This window comes from Apodemus sylvaticus, chromosome 1 (genome assembly GCF_947179515.1).
Source record: "Apodemus sylvaticus chromosome 1, mApoSyl1.1, whole genome shotgun sequence".
Classification (NCBI taxonomy): Eukaryota; Metazoa; Chordata; class Mammalia; order Rodentia; family Muridae; genus Apodemus; species Apodemus sylvaticus.
In genome coordinates this window covers 207,279,822-207,294,753 of record NC_067472.1, presented here as the reverse complement: position 1 = coordinate 207,294,753, position 14,932 = coordinate 207,279,822, and the positions used below count along the sequence as shown (strand labels likewise).

The window sequence follows — 14,932 nt, the reverse complement described above, 5'->3', positions numbered from 1 at the left end:
TGTGAGGCCTCACTGTCAAAGGTAAAAAGCAAACAACTCAGACAGGAAAACACTCAAAAGTCTTGTCAGGAGAATTAGGGTTTAAGTCCAGTTCTGGGGGCTGGAGAGATGGCTCAGCAGGCAGGAACACCTTCAGCTCTTCTGAAGATCCTAAGTTCAAATCCCACCACCCACAAGGTAGCTCAAAAGCATCTGTAATGGGATCTGATGCCTCTTCTGGTATCTGAAGACGGCCACAGTGTACTCACATTTCATAAATAAATAAATCTTAAAAAAGAGGGACAGCGTGAGAAGATGCTGGGGGCTTACAGTCGCCCCAGGCTCAACTGTAAACGACAGGTCATTCTGTCACATTTCGAGAGTGACAGAAACCAGACCTCCGTGAGGCTACATCTCACTGTGTGGAGACACAGCTTCAAAACTGGGCCACAGCACACGCCTGGCCGGGCTGGGGCGGCTCCACCTCCGGGTCTCACCTTGCAGCAGAAAGTAGTCTGGGGCAGTGCGCTTCAGGGCAGCCTTGGCCTTCTCTCCTCTCCAGTCCACTTCTAGCGCCTCTTTCACAGGGCAGAAAAGCACTTTCTGTGGGGACAAGGCAGAGTGCTTACAAACAAGCATGCGGGTTTGAGTCAGGGCAGGAACACTCTCCAGGTCATACAGACTTACACATTCAAACCTTACCAATGAAACCTAAGACACACCTCCTTCATACCCCAACCAGAGATGGGCATGTGCTCCCTACGCAGGAAGAGAGAACAGCCAGCCTCGTAAGACCCATTTCATTTTGGTCTATTTAGACCAGGCTGACCTCAAACTTGCCTCCTAGATAGACTAAACTGGATGAGATGGTACACAGGCCTTTAATTCTAGGACCCAGGGGCTTGAGGCAGGAGGATGGACGGCTAGCTTGAGCTACTATACAGCAATCTCAATCTAAAAAAACCTAGAAAAGGTATTAGAAAGAACATTCTTAAAAAACAAAACAAAAACAAAAAAAATACACTAATTCAGGAACTTTTTCTTTTTTAGTTTTTCTTTCTCATTTTATTTACTTCATAAATGTGAGGACACCAGAAGAGGGCATCATATTCCATTACTGATGGTTGTGAGCCATCATGTGATTGCTGGGAATTAAACTCAGGTCCTCTGGTAGACAGTCAGTGCTCTTAACCACTGAACCATCTCTCCAGCCTCTCAGAACATTCTTTAATTATGAAGAAAACCAAAATCTAAATATTTCCCAGCACAATGGTGTAATGTTGACAGTATAAAAAATGAGTAAGGGATGGGACAAAAGGTTACAGAAGCTGGGCAGTGGTGTTGCACGCCTGTAATCCCAGCACTTGGGAGGCAGAGACAGGCGGATTTCTAACTAAGTTCAAGGCCAGCCTGGTCTACAGAGTGAGTTCCAGGACAGCCAGGGCTATACAGAGAAACCCTGTCTCGAAAACACCAAAATCTAAAAATCAAAAAGGTTACAGAGGCTACAGAAGCAGAAACAGCATTTGCTGTTCCTGTGGCAGGACTATGTGTGCATGAAAAGCACGCACCTACAGTACATTACTTCTTGTCTTGTGCTGGGGCTGGCCGTGGCATCACAACTGCTGAGCATTTGCTTTACCACTGATCTAGTCTCAAATCAAATTATCTCAGAAAATGCAATGGAACATATTAGATTTTAAATTTTAATTTACTTAGTGTAATAGTATTACTGATTTCCCTCAAAAAATTAGGAAACAACAACACAGGGCTAGAGAGACTATTTAGCAGGTAAAGATGGCAGTCAAGCTTGACAGCCTGAGGTCCACCCCCTAGGGCCCACAGGATGGAAGAGAACTGATTCCAATGTATGTACACACACACACACACACACACACACACACACACACACACACAAATAAAAAGAGCATATGTGGCCTAGAGGAGATGGCACAGCAGTTAAGTCTGTTCTTGCAGAGGAAATAAATTCAACTCCCAGCTCCCATGCCCAGTTCCTATAGTCCTGTAATTCCCATTCCAAGAGATCTAAGCTTCTGGCCTACATAGACACCTGAACATATCCAAAATTAAAAATACACATTAAAAAAGGCCCAAACATACTTTTTCCTGAGCAATACAGTCACACATTACCACACATAGACATTTTCTGGGGAGGGAATTTCCACAAAAGCATGGGTGTCCCGAGTGAAAAGTCTAGCAGATAGAGTAAGAATGCTATCTCCATAGAAAGAGTCATAGGACACTGGTTCCATCCAGTGGCTAAGACAAGCAAATACTGCAATCCAGGACGCCAGACTTGCCTATCAGAAGAGAAGTAATTAACACATGGAACAGTAAGAAACTAGAATGAACATTGGACTGAGAGGTACTGAACTTATTGACAATGTGTAGAGAAATAATGTGCCTGGTTATTTGTTAGGCTCGTTGTAGGCTTATAATCCCAGCACTTGAGACTCAAACTGGCTAGCTGGACTAGGTAAAAAGGTGGGCTCTGGGTTCAAAAAAAGACACCTGATCTCATTATGTAAGTTAAACACAGCAACCAAGGACGACAGACAGCCTGATATTAACATCAGACAGCGGCCTCTATGTGCAAGCATGTATCACCCATAAGCATGGACGGCACAAATGTGCAGATTCACTCATCCCCAGATGATTAGAAACTGTTGAGAAATGACTTTGTATCCCTTTTTTAAAGTACCTTTCCACAAAACATTTATCACTACAGCAGAAAAAGAGCTGGCTCAGTAGTAAATAGCCCTGACTACTCTTACGTCAGACCTGGGTTTGAATCTCAGCATCCACAGGGCCGCTCACTACCATCTGTAACTCCAGTCCCAGGTAATCTATCCCCTCTTCTGGCTTCCCATAAAAACTACATGCATGTGGTACATACACATTCATGGAGGCAAAGCACTCATACATGTAAAATAAAGGGGAAAACTCCATCCATCCATCCAATTTTTGGGGGTGTTTTTTTTTTTTGAGACAGGGTTTCTTTGTGTAGCCATGGCTGTCCTGGAGCTCACTCTATAGAGCAGGCTGGCCTTGACTCAAGAGATTTGTCTTCTGCCTCCTGGGCTCTTGAAGTAAAAGCATGTGCCACCAGCGTCTGTTGGAAATTTTTTAATTAAAAAAAAAAAAAAAGGTGCCCATCACACTGGTGCATATTTACAATCCCAGAGCATGGGAGGCAGAGGCAGGAGAATGAGAACTTTATAGTCTAGGCTATAAAGCTACTTCCTGGACCAGTCAGAGCAATATATTGAGAACCCATCTGAAAAGGAATAAAGTATTCTACCAAATGAAAACCATAAGCCAAACCAGTTTCTCTTCACAGCACAGTTGAAACAAAGCAGTGTTACTGTTGCTTGCTGCTGGCCATGGAATGTACATTGGCAAAAATCCTTGAGAGTAACAACAAAATCTGGGAAAGGTGAAGATGCCCTCATCCGAGGTTTGCCCCACAGAAAAAAGAACATGATTGCCCAAGTAGATTATACACAATCTCGCATGCACTGTGCAGTCTCAAACAGGAAAAGTTTACACACCTAAATGCATCAATAGCACAGATACATAACAGTAATATAGTCACCTAAAAGAAGCCCCACAGTACTGTCCAAGAGGACAGACTATGATGGTGTAGTCATGTATGCACGGTGTCTAACTCCCATGCCAGCAGACTATGACAGACCTAAATGCATCAATAGCACAGATACATAACAGTAATATAGTCACCTAAAAGAAGCCCCACAGTACTGTCCAAGAGGACAGACTATGACGGTGTAGTCATGTATGCACGGTGTCTAACTCCCATGCCAGCAGCTACAGGTGCTTACTGAACACTGGCGCTGTCGTTTTTATACTGGGTTTAATATTAAGCAGCCATATGTGTCTAGTAATTACCACAGAGGAGAGCAAAGCTGCTCTCTCTCTCTCTCTCTCTCTCTCACAAACACAAACACACAACACACACACACACACACACACACACACACACACGGTCCTACAACATAATGCTGCTCTTACAAAGTAGGTGGCAGCACACAGCAACAGGAAACCAGTTCTGAAGTAGTGAAGAGACATAGGGATCAATCTAGAGATTGCTTACGCACACGGACACGAGAAGAAACACTTGGGAACGTGAACTGACTGCTGAGCACCATTATTTACACTGCCAAGGAGCAGAAAGACTGCCTGCGCCACATCAAACAGTCTGCTTCTTTACTCTGGGGATGCACAGTGCTGGCTAAGAGTCCTAGTTGATGCTTAAACTCTTGTACACAAAGTTGCTTTCTTTCTTTCTTTCTTTCTTTCTTTCTTTTTTTTTTTTGAGTGACTAAAAACAAACCATGTATTCACTTTACTTTAGGTATATGAATGTATGGACTACATACACACCAGCGGATCCCCTGGAACTGGGGTCCTTTGCAAGAGCAACAAGTGTTCCTCTCCAGCCCCCAAAGTCTGAGTCCTTTAGATCTACACACATGATGAAATCAAAGTCAAGTATGCATGAGTGGATCTGCCCTTTCAGGTGCCTCTTTAATCTACACTACTCACCTGTCCCAGCAGCCCCGGAGTCACCTGTTTAGGAGTAAAATAAAGCAGAGACTAAAAAAAGGGTGGCAGAGATTCACATGCCAGCACTGAGAACGGGGAGCTGGATTTTATTATAACCGTTACCCTTCAAGGGTGTGGCATACTTCTCTAATGCAATAAGCAATTATGCACATACTTACAGTGTATCAGGACACTGGCAACAGCATGCCTTACACTCTGCATTCGGAAGCAGAAAAGACTGACAACACAAGGCCTCTTTGGGCTACAGGATGAGTCTAAACCCAGCTGGGCTACCCTTTTTCAGTCATGAGGAGAGAAAGGAAGGGAAGGAAGGAAGGACTGGAGAGCCAGAAACGGACAGACACACAGACACACACAGAGGGCTCATCCTCCTGTGTTCATGTTGTTGGAAGTGAAAATTTTCCCCATAAGGCAAGACATCTTAGTTAACTATCTTCCCTGGAAAACCTGACACCAGTATCCCACCAAACACTCTGTAGATACCAGTGCATTTCATGTCTCTAAACCAGTATTTCTCAACCTTCCTAATGCTGCAACCCTTCCTCATATTGTGGTGACTGCCAATCATAAAATAATTCTTTTTGCCAGGCAGTGATAGCGCATGCCTTTAATCCTAGTACTTGGGAGGCAGCGGCAGGCGGATTCTGAGTTCGAGGCCAGTCAGGTCTACAGAGTGAGTTCCAGGACAGCCAGGGCTACACAGAGAAACCCTGTCTCGAAAAAACCAATCCCACCCCCCCAAAATTCTTTCCTTCTTTTTTGTTTTCAAGACAGGGTTTCTGTGAGGAGCCCTGGCTGACCTGGACCTCCCTCTGTAGACCAGGCTATTGCTGAACTCAAGAGATCTGCCTGTCTCTGCTTCCCCAGTGCTGCGATGAAAGGTGTGCACATGACTGTGTGGCCACATAACTATTTTCATTGCTACTTCTGAACTATAATTTGGCTACAATTATGAATCCTAATGTAAATATCCGTGTTTTTCAACAGCAACCCTGTGAAAAGTCATTCAACACCCAAAAAAGTTGGTAAGAGCGGCTCTAAACCAAGCAATGTTGATACCCGGGAGGGCCATAACCCTTATTGGTTTGTGAGGACCCTGTCTCGACAATTCAGTAAACCACTTTAACTGCTTCTAAGCTACTTTCTTATCTTTGGAATTCTGTTCTCTCAGGATCAAGTAAATGATCTACAAAAACTAATGTACTGTAAAACTAAATCATTTAGTTCATCTCACAGTTAATTCCATGATCTAGGTTTAAAATGAAACAGATCTCCATCAGGGTTGTCATTTTCTGATACAGGAAATGCCATTACAATGAACTATATTTCCTAACTATGACTGTGCTAAGTGTTGGTCTAGGAATATGGCAATAAATAAAACTTTCCTAATCTTAAAGCCTAAAACCTAATTTTTGTTTTTTTTTGTTTTTGGAGACAGGGCTTCTCTGTGTAGCCCTGGATGTCCTAAAACTCACTATGTAGACCAGGCTGGCCTCGAACTCAGAAATCCACCTGCCTCTGCCTCCCAAGTGCTGGGTGCGCCACCACTGCCTAGCAAAACTTTTTTTTTTTTTTTTTTGTTTTTTTGTTTTGTTTTGTTTTGTTTTTTGGATTTGGTTTTTTTTCGAGACAGGGTTTCTCTGTGTAGCCCTGGCTATCCTGGAACTCACTCTGTAGACCAGGCTGGCCTCCAACTCAGAAATCGGCCTGTCTCTGCCTCCCAGAGTGCTGGGATTACAGGCGTGCACCACCACCGCCTGCTAAAACCTAGTATTTTAAAAGCACATTTATGTATTCATTTATTGTGTGTGCACATACATACACAGAAGTCAGAGGCCAGTTTGTAAGAGTTGATTCTCCCCTCCCACCATGTGTGTCCTAAAGTACCAACTTAGATGATATGGTTGGGTGACAAGTCCCTTTACCCATCTAACCAGCCCAGGGACTCAAATCTAAAGGGATGATGGAGTTGTATCTCAGTGGTACAAGAATTGCCTACAATACTTAATAGGCCGCAGACACAGACACACACAAAGCAAATACATGCCACTTAAAAACCAAGGTACCAAAAAGATGCTAACAGACCCGAGTGCCGGCTGCCTCCAGCTGGGCCTTTCCTACTGCCCTATTTACCACAGGCACATGTGTGTCAAAAAGGCCCAACTTCCTAGATGTGTGAAAACCACACGCTGTTTTTCCTCTCTGTTTTCTGAAGTTTCTAATTTAGGAGCACACCATGTACCTTGAACCCAAAGTGGTTTTACAACATTTGATTGAACCTAGGACAAGTGGGAGGAGATGGGGACTCTGACAGACACCTTTCACAGGAAACAGGAAGTAGCTGCTTCCCTCACCCCATTTTGCAGTATGAGTAGAGCCGAACTACTTCTTCTGTACAATTTAGGAAACCTTAAGATCTGGGTGAACAAACTTAACCCAACCAACCTTCAGAGCCGCAGGGTCACTGGCCTGGCTGCAGGAGGACCTGGGTGAGCATGGTCTGCACCCAGAGTTCCAGGTCAGCCAGGACGGCACACTCAAAACATGCTAAGTAAGTAAAACAAAATCCCAAGGTCCCTTCTCCCCAAATAGAGAAGCTGTTACTGCCAGGTGGCAAAGCCACAGGCCAAACACTGCCACGCCCTGTCCTTGCCCAGTGTTCTCGGAGAGACACAAAGCCAAGGTCTGGAATACCAGGGATTGTCAGGAGGAATGTGCAGCCTGCTGCGCGCCCTCAAGAGCTCAGGGCTGGAATCCCAGCTGAACAGTCCCATTGTAACAGCTGACTAACAATGTCAGCTGGGGAATATTTTGATATCTTCAATTTCTGCCCTCCGTAAGAAGACATTGCACAAAGGGCAAAGTGCCCCGGCAGAGTGTTCAGGAATGGCACACCAAGGCTGCCAAGTACTGGCCTGGGGTCCCCACATTCTCCTCATAGTGACAGAAAACTGGCTCCCAAATGAAGCTTCCATAGCCACCCTACTGGGCATCATCAGAAGTGATTCCAGGGAAACTTCCAGCTGTGAGTGGCTAACAAAGCAAGGGCTTTTCCCATTTGAATGCAAAATGTGGGCCTCAATCAGAGAAGGCCCTTAAGCCATAACCCCTTCCCACCCCGGGCCAAGTGTCACACTGGTAGGAGCTGTGATTTATAAACTGACAGAGCCGCCCACAACGCTCCCTTTGTGCTCCTTCATTTGTTAACAATCTCTCTCCCCACCACACTCAAGCAACCATGAAGAAAAAGCCTGACTGGGCCTCAGAAAGAAAGGACTCCAGGTTTGGCCCAAACTCTAATATTCACTCTGGGTAATTACAGTCCCAAGAATAGACACTAAAATTAGAGATTAATTCCTCTGCATCAGGCCCACAGATAAAGCTATCCCAACACACACACAAAAGTTAGGGGCAGAAAGCGCACAGCCCTGCCTCGCTGGGAAACAGCCCAGTGCTGTGGGTCCTGAACAGAACTCTGACCCTCAGTGCAACTTTACATGACTCCAGCAGCTGCTCTCCTTAAATACAGGCTTGGCCCCAGCATCTCTCGGATTAACAAAACCTATACTGGCCACTTCAAATTGTTTTCCCTAGTACAAGATTCTCTTGTCTAACGCCGGCTAAAAGAAACCATTGCCTTCTGACCGCTTTCCTCACTGCTTTCTCTAACATGAGATTAAACACTGCACTAGACCCAAACACATGTCCAAGTCCCCAGGCTCTACACCCAATACTGGGGGGAAAGAAAAAAATAAAACAAAACAAAACCCCACACATAACACCAGCAATTATCATACACATATTAAAGACCTTTCTGTTTGTTTTGAGACAAAGTCTCATGTAGCCCAGGCTAACCTGGAACTGGAGCAAATAGCTTTGAACTTCTGATCCTCAGTCTCTATTTCCTAAATGCTGAGATTATAGGGCATGAGTCCCCACCTTGTGCTCACGTGCCGGCGCAGGGAGCACCTAGATCCTCCTGCACAGTATCAGCTCCAGCCCAGCCTCACCTTTCTGAGGCAGGCTCCATCACTGAACCTGGTATTCACTACACTGACCAACCAGCAAGGCCCAGGAATTCGCTTGTCTCCACCTCCCTGGCACTGGTTTACACAGACACGAGCCGCCAAGAGGTCTGGGGATGAACCTGCTCACCATGCTTGTACAGTAAACACTTTATTAATGAGCACCTCAAGTCACATGTGGCTCCCAACTGTCTGTAACTCCAGTCTCAGGTCACTGTCACATGACACACACACATATACATAAAGGTAAATCACAATATACATAAAGGGTAAAAAGAACAAGTGAAGGTCTACACAGAGAAACCCAATCTGGGGGGTGGGGCTGAGTAAATTTAAAATGGCTTCTGCAGTTAGGACCTTACTGAATACCAACGTAGAAAAGGAAAATGACTGGAAGGGGAGTTGGGTGATGAGCAAAGGGAAAGTCACTACTTCTGCTCCAGTCTGTCACACTGCTTCAGACACTAGAGGTCAAATGCCAAATTGGTTAAACAAGCTTGTCACCGGGCCACCACGGTGTTGCAACAGAACAGTATTTGAGTCATTTCAAAAAGCGGGCAGACTATAAAGGATTTCTAATTTTCTATAAAATCTCGTTTGGAATCTAAACCCACTTTCCTGGGAGGGAGGGGCTGGCTGGAATCAGCAGTGGCCGTGCCCTACTCCACGCTCGCGCCCTCTTGGGCTTCCCTCATTTGCAGTTGTGACCGGCCCTCCCCACAGAGCCGGGGTTTCTGAGTGCAGCTCTCACTCACCTTCTTGACCATGGTCGTCTCTGAGGAATCCAGCTTTGCTCTCTTGGCATCAGGTCCATCTTCCACTCCCTGGCTGACTTTGGCAACTTTGGTTTTCTCTCTAGAGAGAGACAATGGGAGGAAGCCAAGTGTGAAATGTTATCAACTCACAGGATACCTGTGTCTAATGAGAAAAATGCTGAGTGCAAGCCCAGCCTGGTCTACAGAGGGAGTTCCTGGACAGCCAAGGCTACGCAGAGAAACCCCGCCTCAATAAACAAATACACAAAGAGAGAGCAAAAAGGCTTTGGAATCACTGAGACCTGAGCTCAAATCTCACCACAATCCCTGGAGATATCTGCTAAATCAGTTAACCATTTTAAAAAAAATTTATTTATTTATTTTATGTGAGTACTCTGTAGCTATTCTCAGACACCAGAAGAGGGCGACAGATCCCATGACAGATGGTTGTGAGTCACCATGTGGGTGCCAGAATTTGAACTCAGGACCTTTGGAAGAGCAGTCACTCCTCTTACCTGCTGAACTCTGCAGCCCCCAGTTCACCATTTTAAAACTAGCTGTCTCTGATGTGATTATGGGAAGAAAAGAGCATAAGCAAACTGCCTAGCGTAAGCAAGCTCCCAGGAGCCAGAGACTGCTTTGCAAACATTGTTGAGGGATCAAGAACTTAAGAGCCAAACCTAATTCCTCCTGCTATGGAAATCGCACGTTAGAGTTCAATTCACCTCACTCCTAGAACCAGACCTTTCTAAAGTTGCTGGGTGGCTAGAGAAGGAGATGGTGAGAACATGTTTGGCTCCTTTCAAAGGCTGTTCCCACCCCCTCACCCCCCCACACACTGGTTTTCAAGACAGGGTTTCTCTGTGTAGCCCTGGCTGTCCTGGAACTTAGAGACCCACCTGCCTCTGCTTCCCAGGTTCTGGGATTAAGGTGTGCACCGGCCAAGAAACTCGTGGGCCAGAGAACACCGATGATGTGCTGGAGAGGTTGAGCAAGGAGAGCAAGCAAGAGAGTAACAGTATCATGAATGCAGGCCAAACACCCAGCTCACATAGTTCTAGAAACAGCGCCTTCCATCTTTCTCTCGAAAGCTGTAAGTAAAAACACTGCAGTCTTGTCATGTGAGAATTATTAAGCCCTGCAGCTTCATGTTCAAAACAAGAGGTAAGGTCTGTCTGCTCCACAGTGGGTTCTGAACCATGGAGCTTTTCCAAGGCAGGCTGAAGTCCCACAGGACGACCCATTAACTAGCAGGCACTCTCTCCATGCAAGCACCAGCCGAGGAACAAGTGTTTAAGACCCAAGCACAGCTTCCCTGGATAGCATGTGAGTTCCAACCCTCAAGTTTAGGAGCTGGGACACCCACGTGATACACTTTGTCCACAACACTGCATGGGTTGGGCTTCAGATGACATCACTGCTTTCAAAGATGGGGTCTACATGTCTCCTAAAATTCTGAACCCACAAATTGGGCAGGCACGGCACTCAGTAGGCAGAGTGGTAGGTGGATCTCTGAGTTAGACAGAGTTCCAGGACAGCCAAACAGAGAAACCCTGTCTAGAAAAAGAAAAACAAAAAAACAAAACAAAACAAAAACAACAACAAAAAAGTGAATCCACAAACAACTCTGCTTCATAATTTGTTAACCCCTTGTTTCAGAATGTTCTGAAGTATTATAGTAAAGTAAGCGATTTCATCTGGCCGCTCATTTCCTCCCATAAATACTCCTCAATGGTGGAATGCTCCCTTCGGCCCTCTCTTCCCAGCACTTACTCTACAAATTCATGCTCTCCGAGGTTTGCAAAGGTGTACCCATGGTACCCAAAGACATCTCCTGAAAAGAACTTGATGCTGTTTCTGTGGCAGATCTGGTCGACTTTAATGATGACATCTTTGGAGCAGCAAGTCAGGCACACCTGAGGGGAGACAGATCTGACTGTTAAGAGCTGCAAACTGTGAATCACTGTCCTGCTGTCTACATAAATCTTAAATTAACTGTCTCTCTGATAGTGAGTAAAAGGCCAAAGAGAAGCTGAAGGTTTCACAGTGTAGAAAATACCCATGATATGATGACCACTCCTGACACCTAAGAGAAGAATCTAGCTGGACAGTAAAACTACTCAAGATTATCTGCTCCCTTAACCCGTGAGCATATAACCCACACATCATAGTTCTCATGAAGACAGAGCTATCACGGTAATCTAAAGCACAAAAATCAAGCAAATTCTGGTGACAAGTAAAACCAGTTTTTTAACTGACCAAAAGGTCATGTTTGAGTATCTACCCACACACACACTTTAATTTTTTTTTACTATTTGTCCAAGGTCTCTTAAGCTTTCTCAGGGTACAGGGAACCCTGTCTTAAGAGGCTGAAGTCAGCCAGATGTGGCAGCACAAGCCTTTATAAAACCTTGCACTGCTCTCGAGAGGCAAGGAAAGAGAAAATACAAGCTTTGCCTGTCTCGCCAAGAGCTCCAAACCAGCCTGGTCTACAGGCCTGCTAGGATCTGGAGAGATCCTGCCTGACAAGCAAACAAGACAACCTAAGGGACCCTGACACAGTTGAGAACAGATGAGGTTAGTTGGAAATGACTCATCTGGTGTATCACTGTCAATGTCATGGCCAAAGGCACAGACATACTGAGAGCACAGATATTGTTAGTTATCTCTGTTTTTTAAGACAAAGCAAAAAAAGAAAGAAGGGGGGCGTCTGGAGAGATGTCTCAGCGGTTAAGAGCACTGACTTGCTCTTCTGGAGGTCCTGAGTTCAAATCCCAGCAGCCACATGATAGCTCACAACCATCTGTAATGAGATCTGACGCCCTCTTCTGGAGTGTCTGAAGACAGCTACAGTGTAATAAATAATTAAATCTTTAAAAAAAACAAAGACAAAGCAAGGAGGTGATGGTGCACGCCCTTAATAGCAGCACTCAGGAGGCAAACCACGCAAATCTCCAAGTTCAAAGGCCAACCTGGTCTACAGAGCAAGTTCCAGGATGGCCAGGGCTACAGACAACTATCTTCAAAACAAAACAAAACAAAACTAAACTAAACAAAACAAAACAAAACAGACAGCCTCATGTTGCCCAGACTGGCCTTAAAATCAGTCTTGGTCTCTTATTTTTTCCTAATTCCATTTGCCAAATGTTGGGATTATAGGCAAATGCTACCAAGCTTGGCTAGGTATGTTTGCTTTCTTGCTTCCTTAACACAAAACATAAGCCGGAGCTTGGTATTTCTATCAAATAAGTGCAGCTGGCAACACAATCAGCGACTTATATTTCCAGAGCACGTGAGCAACGACTCTGAAGGAAGAAGATAAGCACTAGTGCTGGAACCTCGTGTGGGTGCCAGAAGCCCAGCAGGCACCTCACAGCCACAAAGGTCTGCAGACTGCACCTACTTACAAACATCTCGACACTGGTCAGCCTATAGAAGACATCAGTTTACAGACACCCCTAGGATAAAGGCTCAGCGTGTACACCCACAGCTAATCTCGCGATGCAGGCCTGGCTGACCTTCCTGCACTAAGTGGCTCTCAAGCACTAAGGTTAGCAGAGCCCACACTGAGCTATCCACTCCTACTTCCGCTTGCTTGACTCTCCAACAGGCTTAATACTAAAAACCTCACCGCATCAAACGTCGTGAAGAAGGACTCTGGCTTCTTCTCTATATCCTCAGTGTCCACCTTCACATCCACCATGGGGTTGAGATTCTGGGCTCGTTCCAAAGAGGCCTCGGCCCGATTCTGGCCCACAGACCCAGTCCGAATCAAGAACTGAGCTCCAGGGTCTTCTGGAGATACCTAGGGAAAAAAAGTTCTCCTTAATTCTTGGAATCTTTCTGAAATGTAAATCCATCAATGTAAAGACATTTAGGCTACATAAGGATGCTAAAATAAGGGCTGGAGAGATGGCTCAGCGGTTAAGAACACTGTCTGCTCCTCAAGAGGTCTTGAGTTTGATTCCCAGCAACCACACGGTGGCTCACAACCGTCTGTAATGGGATCTGATGCACTTTTCTGGTGTGTATTTGAAGGCAGCTACAGTGTACTTATATAAATAAAAATAAATAAAATAAATGATTAAAAAAAAAAGGAATGCTAAAATGCCCACAACCAATGGCTGTAATTATACCTACAGAATTCAGTCGGGCTACACTTCAGTCATGGCTAGTTTTTGTTAACTTAACACAATCTAGAATTATCAAAGAGGAAACCTCAGTAGAGAAACTGCCTCTATCAGATTGGTGAGTGAGCAAGTCTGCAGTGCATTTTCTTGATTAATGTAGAAGAGGCCAGCCAATCCCTAGTGGTGCTACCCCAGGGCAAGTGAGCAAGCCATGCGGAGACAGCCAGTTAAGTAAGCAGCACGTTTCCATGGCTTCTGCTTCAGTTCCTACCTTTGTTCCCTTCAATGGACTTGGGACAAGTAAGCCAAACAAACCAACCCTTTCCTCACCAAATTGCTTTTTTGTCAAGTGTTTTATCAAGGCAATAGAAACTCTCAGACAGGGCTGGAGAAATGGCTCAGTGGTTAAGAGCACTGACTGCTCTTCCAAAGGTCCTGAGTTCAATTCCCAGCAACAACATGGTGGCTCATAACCATCTGTAATGGGATCCAATGCTCTCTTCTGGTGTGTCTGAAGACAGTGACAGTGTACTCATATAAATAAAATACATAATTTAAGAAAAAAGAAAAGAAAACTCTCAGACAAAAACTGGTACAAACCTAATCATATTTTTCTGGGGGAGGATTGTGGGACTTAGGGTAAGAGAAGTCAGAGGGCTCAGAACTTAATGGGCTGGTCTGTGAAGGTTGCGTGCGTAGGTAAGAATGCTGAGAGCAGTGCAGATATTAGAGGCCTGGTTGTCAAGTTTCAAAAGGAAGCAAAAGCACTATCAGGGCCATGTAAGTGATACTCTGAGTTAGGAATTTGAAGTTCTGGTAAGCTGAAGTTGAAGAATTGGCTGTGATTACTAGAAGACTGGAACCACTAAAATGAAACCTTTGCTCTGTTGGGAAAATACTGATACTGTCAATGGGGCTGAAGAATCAGCTGTGTGATTAAGAAGGAAACAGGCAGCTGGGTGTAGCAATGAGTGTCTTTAATCCTGGTGCTTGAGAGAAATGGATCTGAGTTAAGAGTCTGCTTAGTTCTAGGACAGCCAAGGATATAAACAAACCCTGTCAGAGAGAGAGAGAGAGAGAGAGAGAGAGAGAGAGAGAGAAAGAGAGAGAGAGAGAGAGAACAGTCAGTACCACTGAGGCAAAATCTTGTAAAGAAATGTTTGCTCAGGGTCAGCACACAAAAGCTGAGGTCCAGAGAGGGCCAAGACTGTACCTTATGATAGCAGCCAATGGAGTCATGGAGAGCAGTTGAGGTACTGCAGGGTCAGAGTGCCGGAAGAGAGCCCAAAGGAGGCCTGTGGTGAAGATTCAACCCTGTTGCCAGAGATGCCAGCATTTGGAATGCTAGTACCAAAGACAGAAGCAGCTGTGGAATGGAACTCCTCAAGATCTTTGGAGCCCGGAAGATATTGACACCAAGGTTTACACTGTTGGACTT

At 45.1% G+C, this 14,932-nt stretch overlaps 1 protein-coding gene across 2 annotated transcripts in view; it reads right to left on the bottom strand.

The window, feature by feature from the left end:
- Sae1 (SUMO1 activating enzyme subunit 1) overlaps nt 1-14,932 on the bottom strand; it is a 56,620-nt gene that overhangs the window by 27,632 nt on the left and 14,056 nt on the right. The window contains exons 3-7 of one of the 2 annotated variants that reach the window (XM_052172189.1): nt 12,996-13,169; nt 11,138-11,280; nt 9,365-9,464; nt 4,564-4,587; nt 477-582 (exon numbers count right to left, since the gene is read on the bottom strand). In XM_052172189.1, the coding sequence (XP_052028149.1) occupies nt 477-582; nt 4,564-4,587; nt 9,365-9,464; nt 11,138-11,280; nt 12,996-13,169 (547 nt within the window). The remainder of the gene's footprint in view (nt 1-476; nt 583-4,563; nt 4,588-9,364; nt 9,465-11,137; nt 11,281-12,995; nt 13,170-14,932) is intronic. The other variant, XM_052172190.1, reaches the window with a different exon arrangement.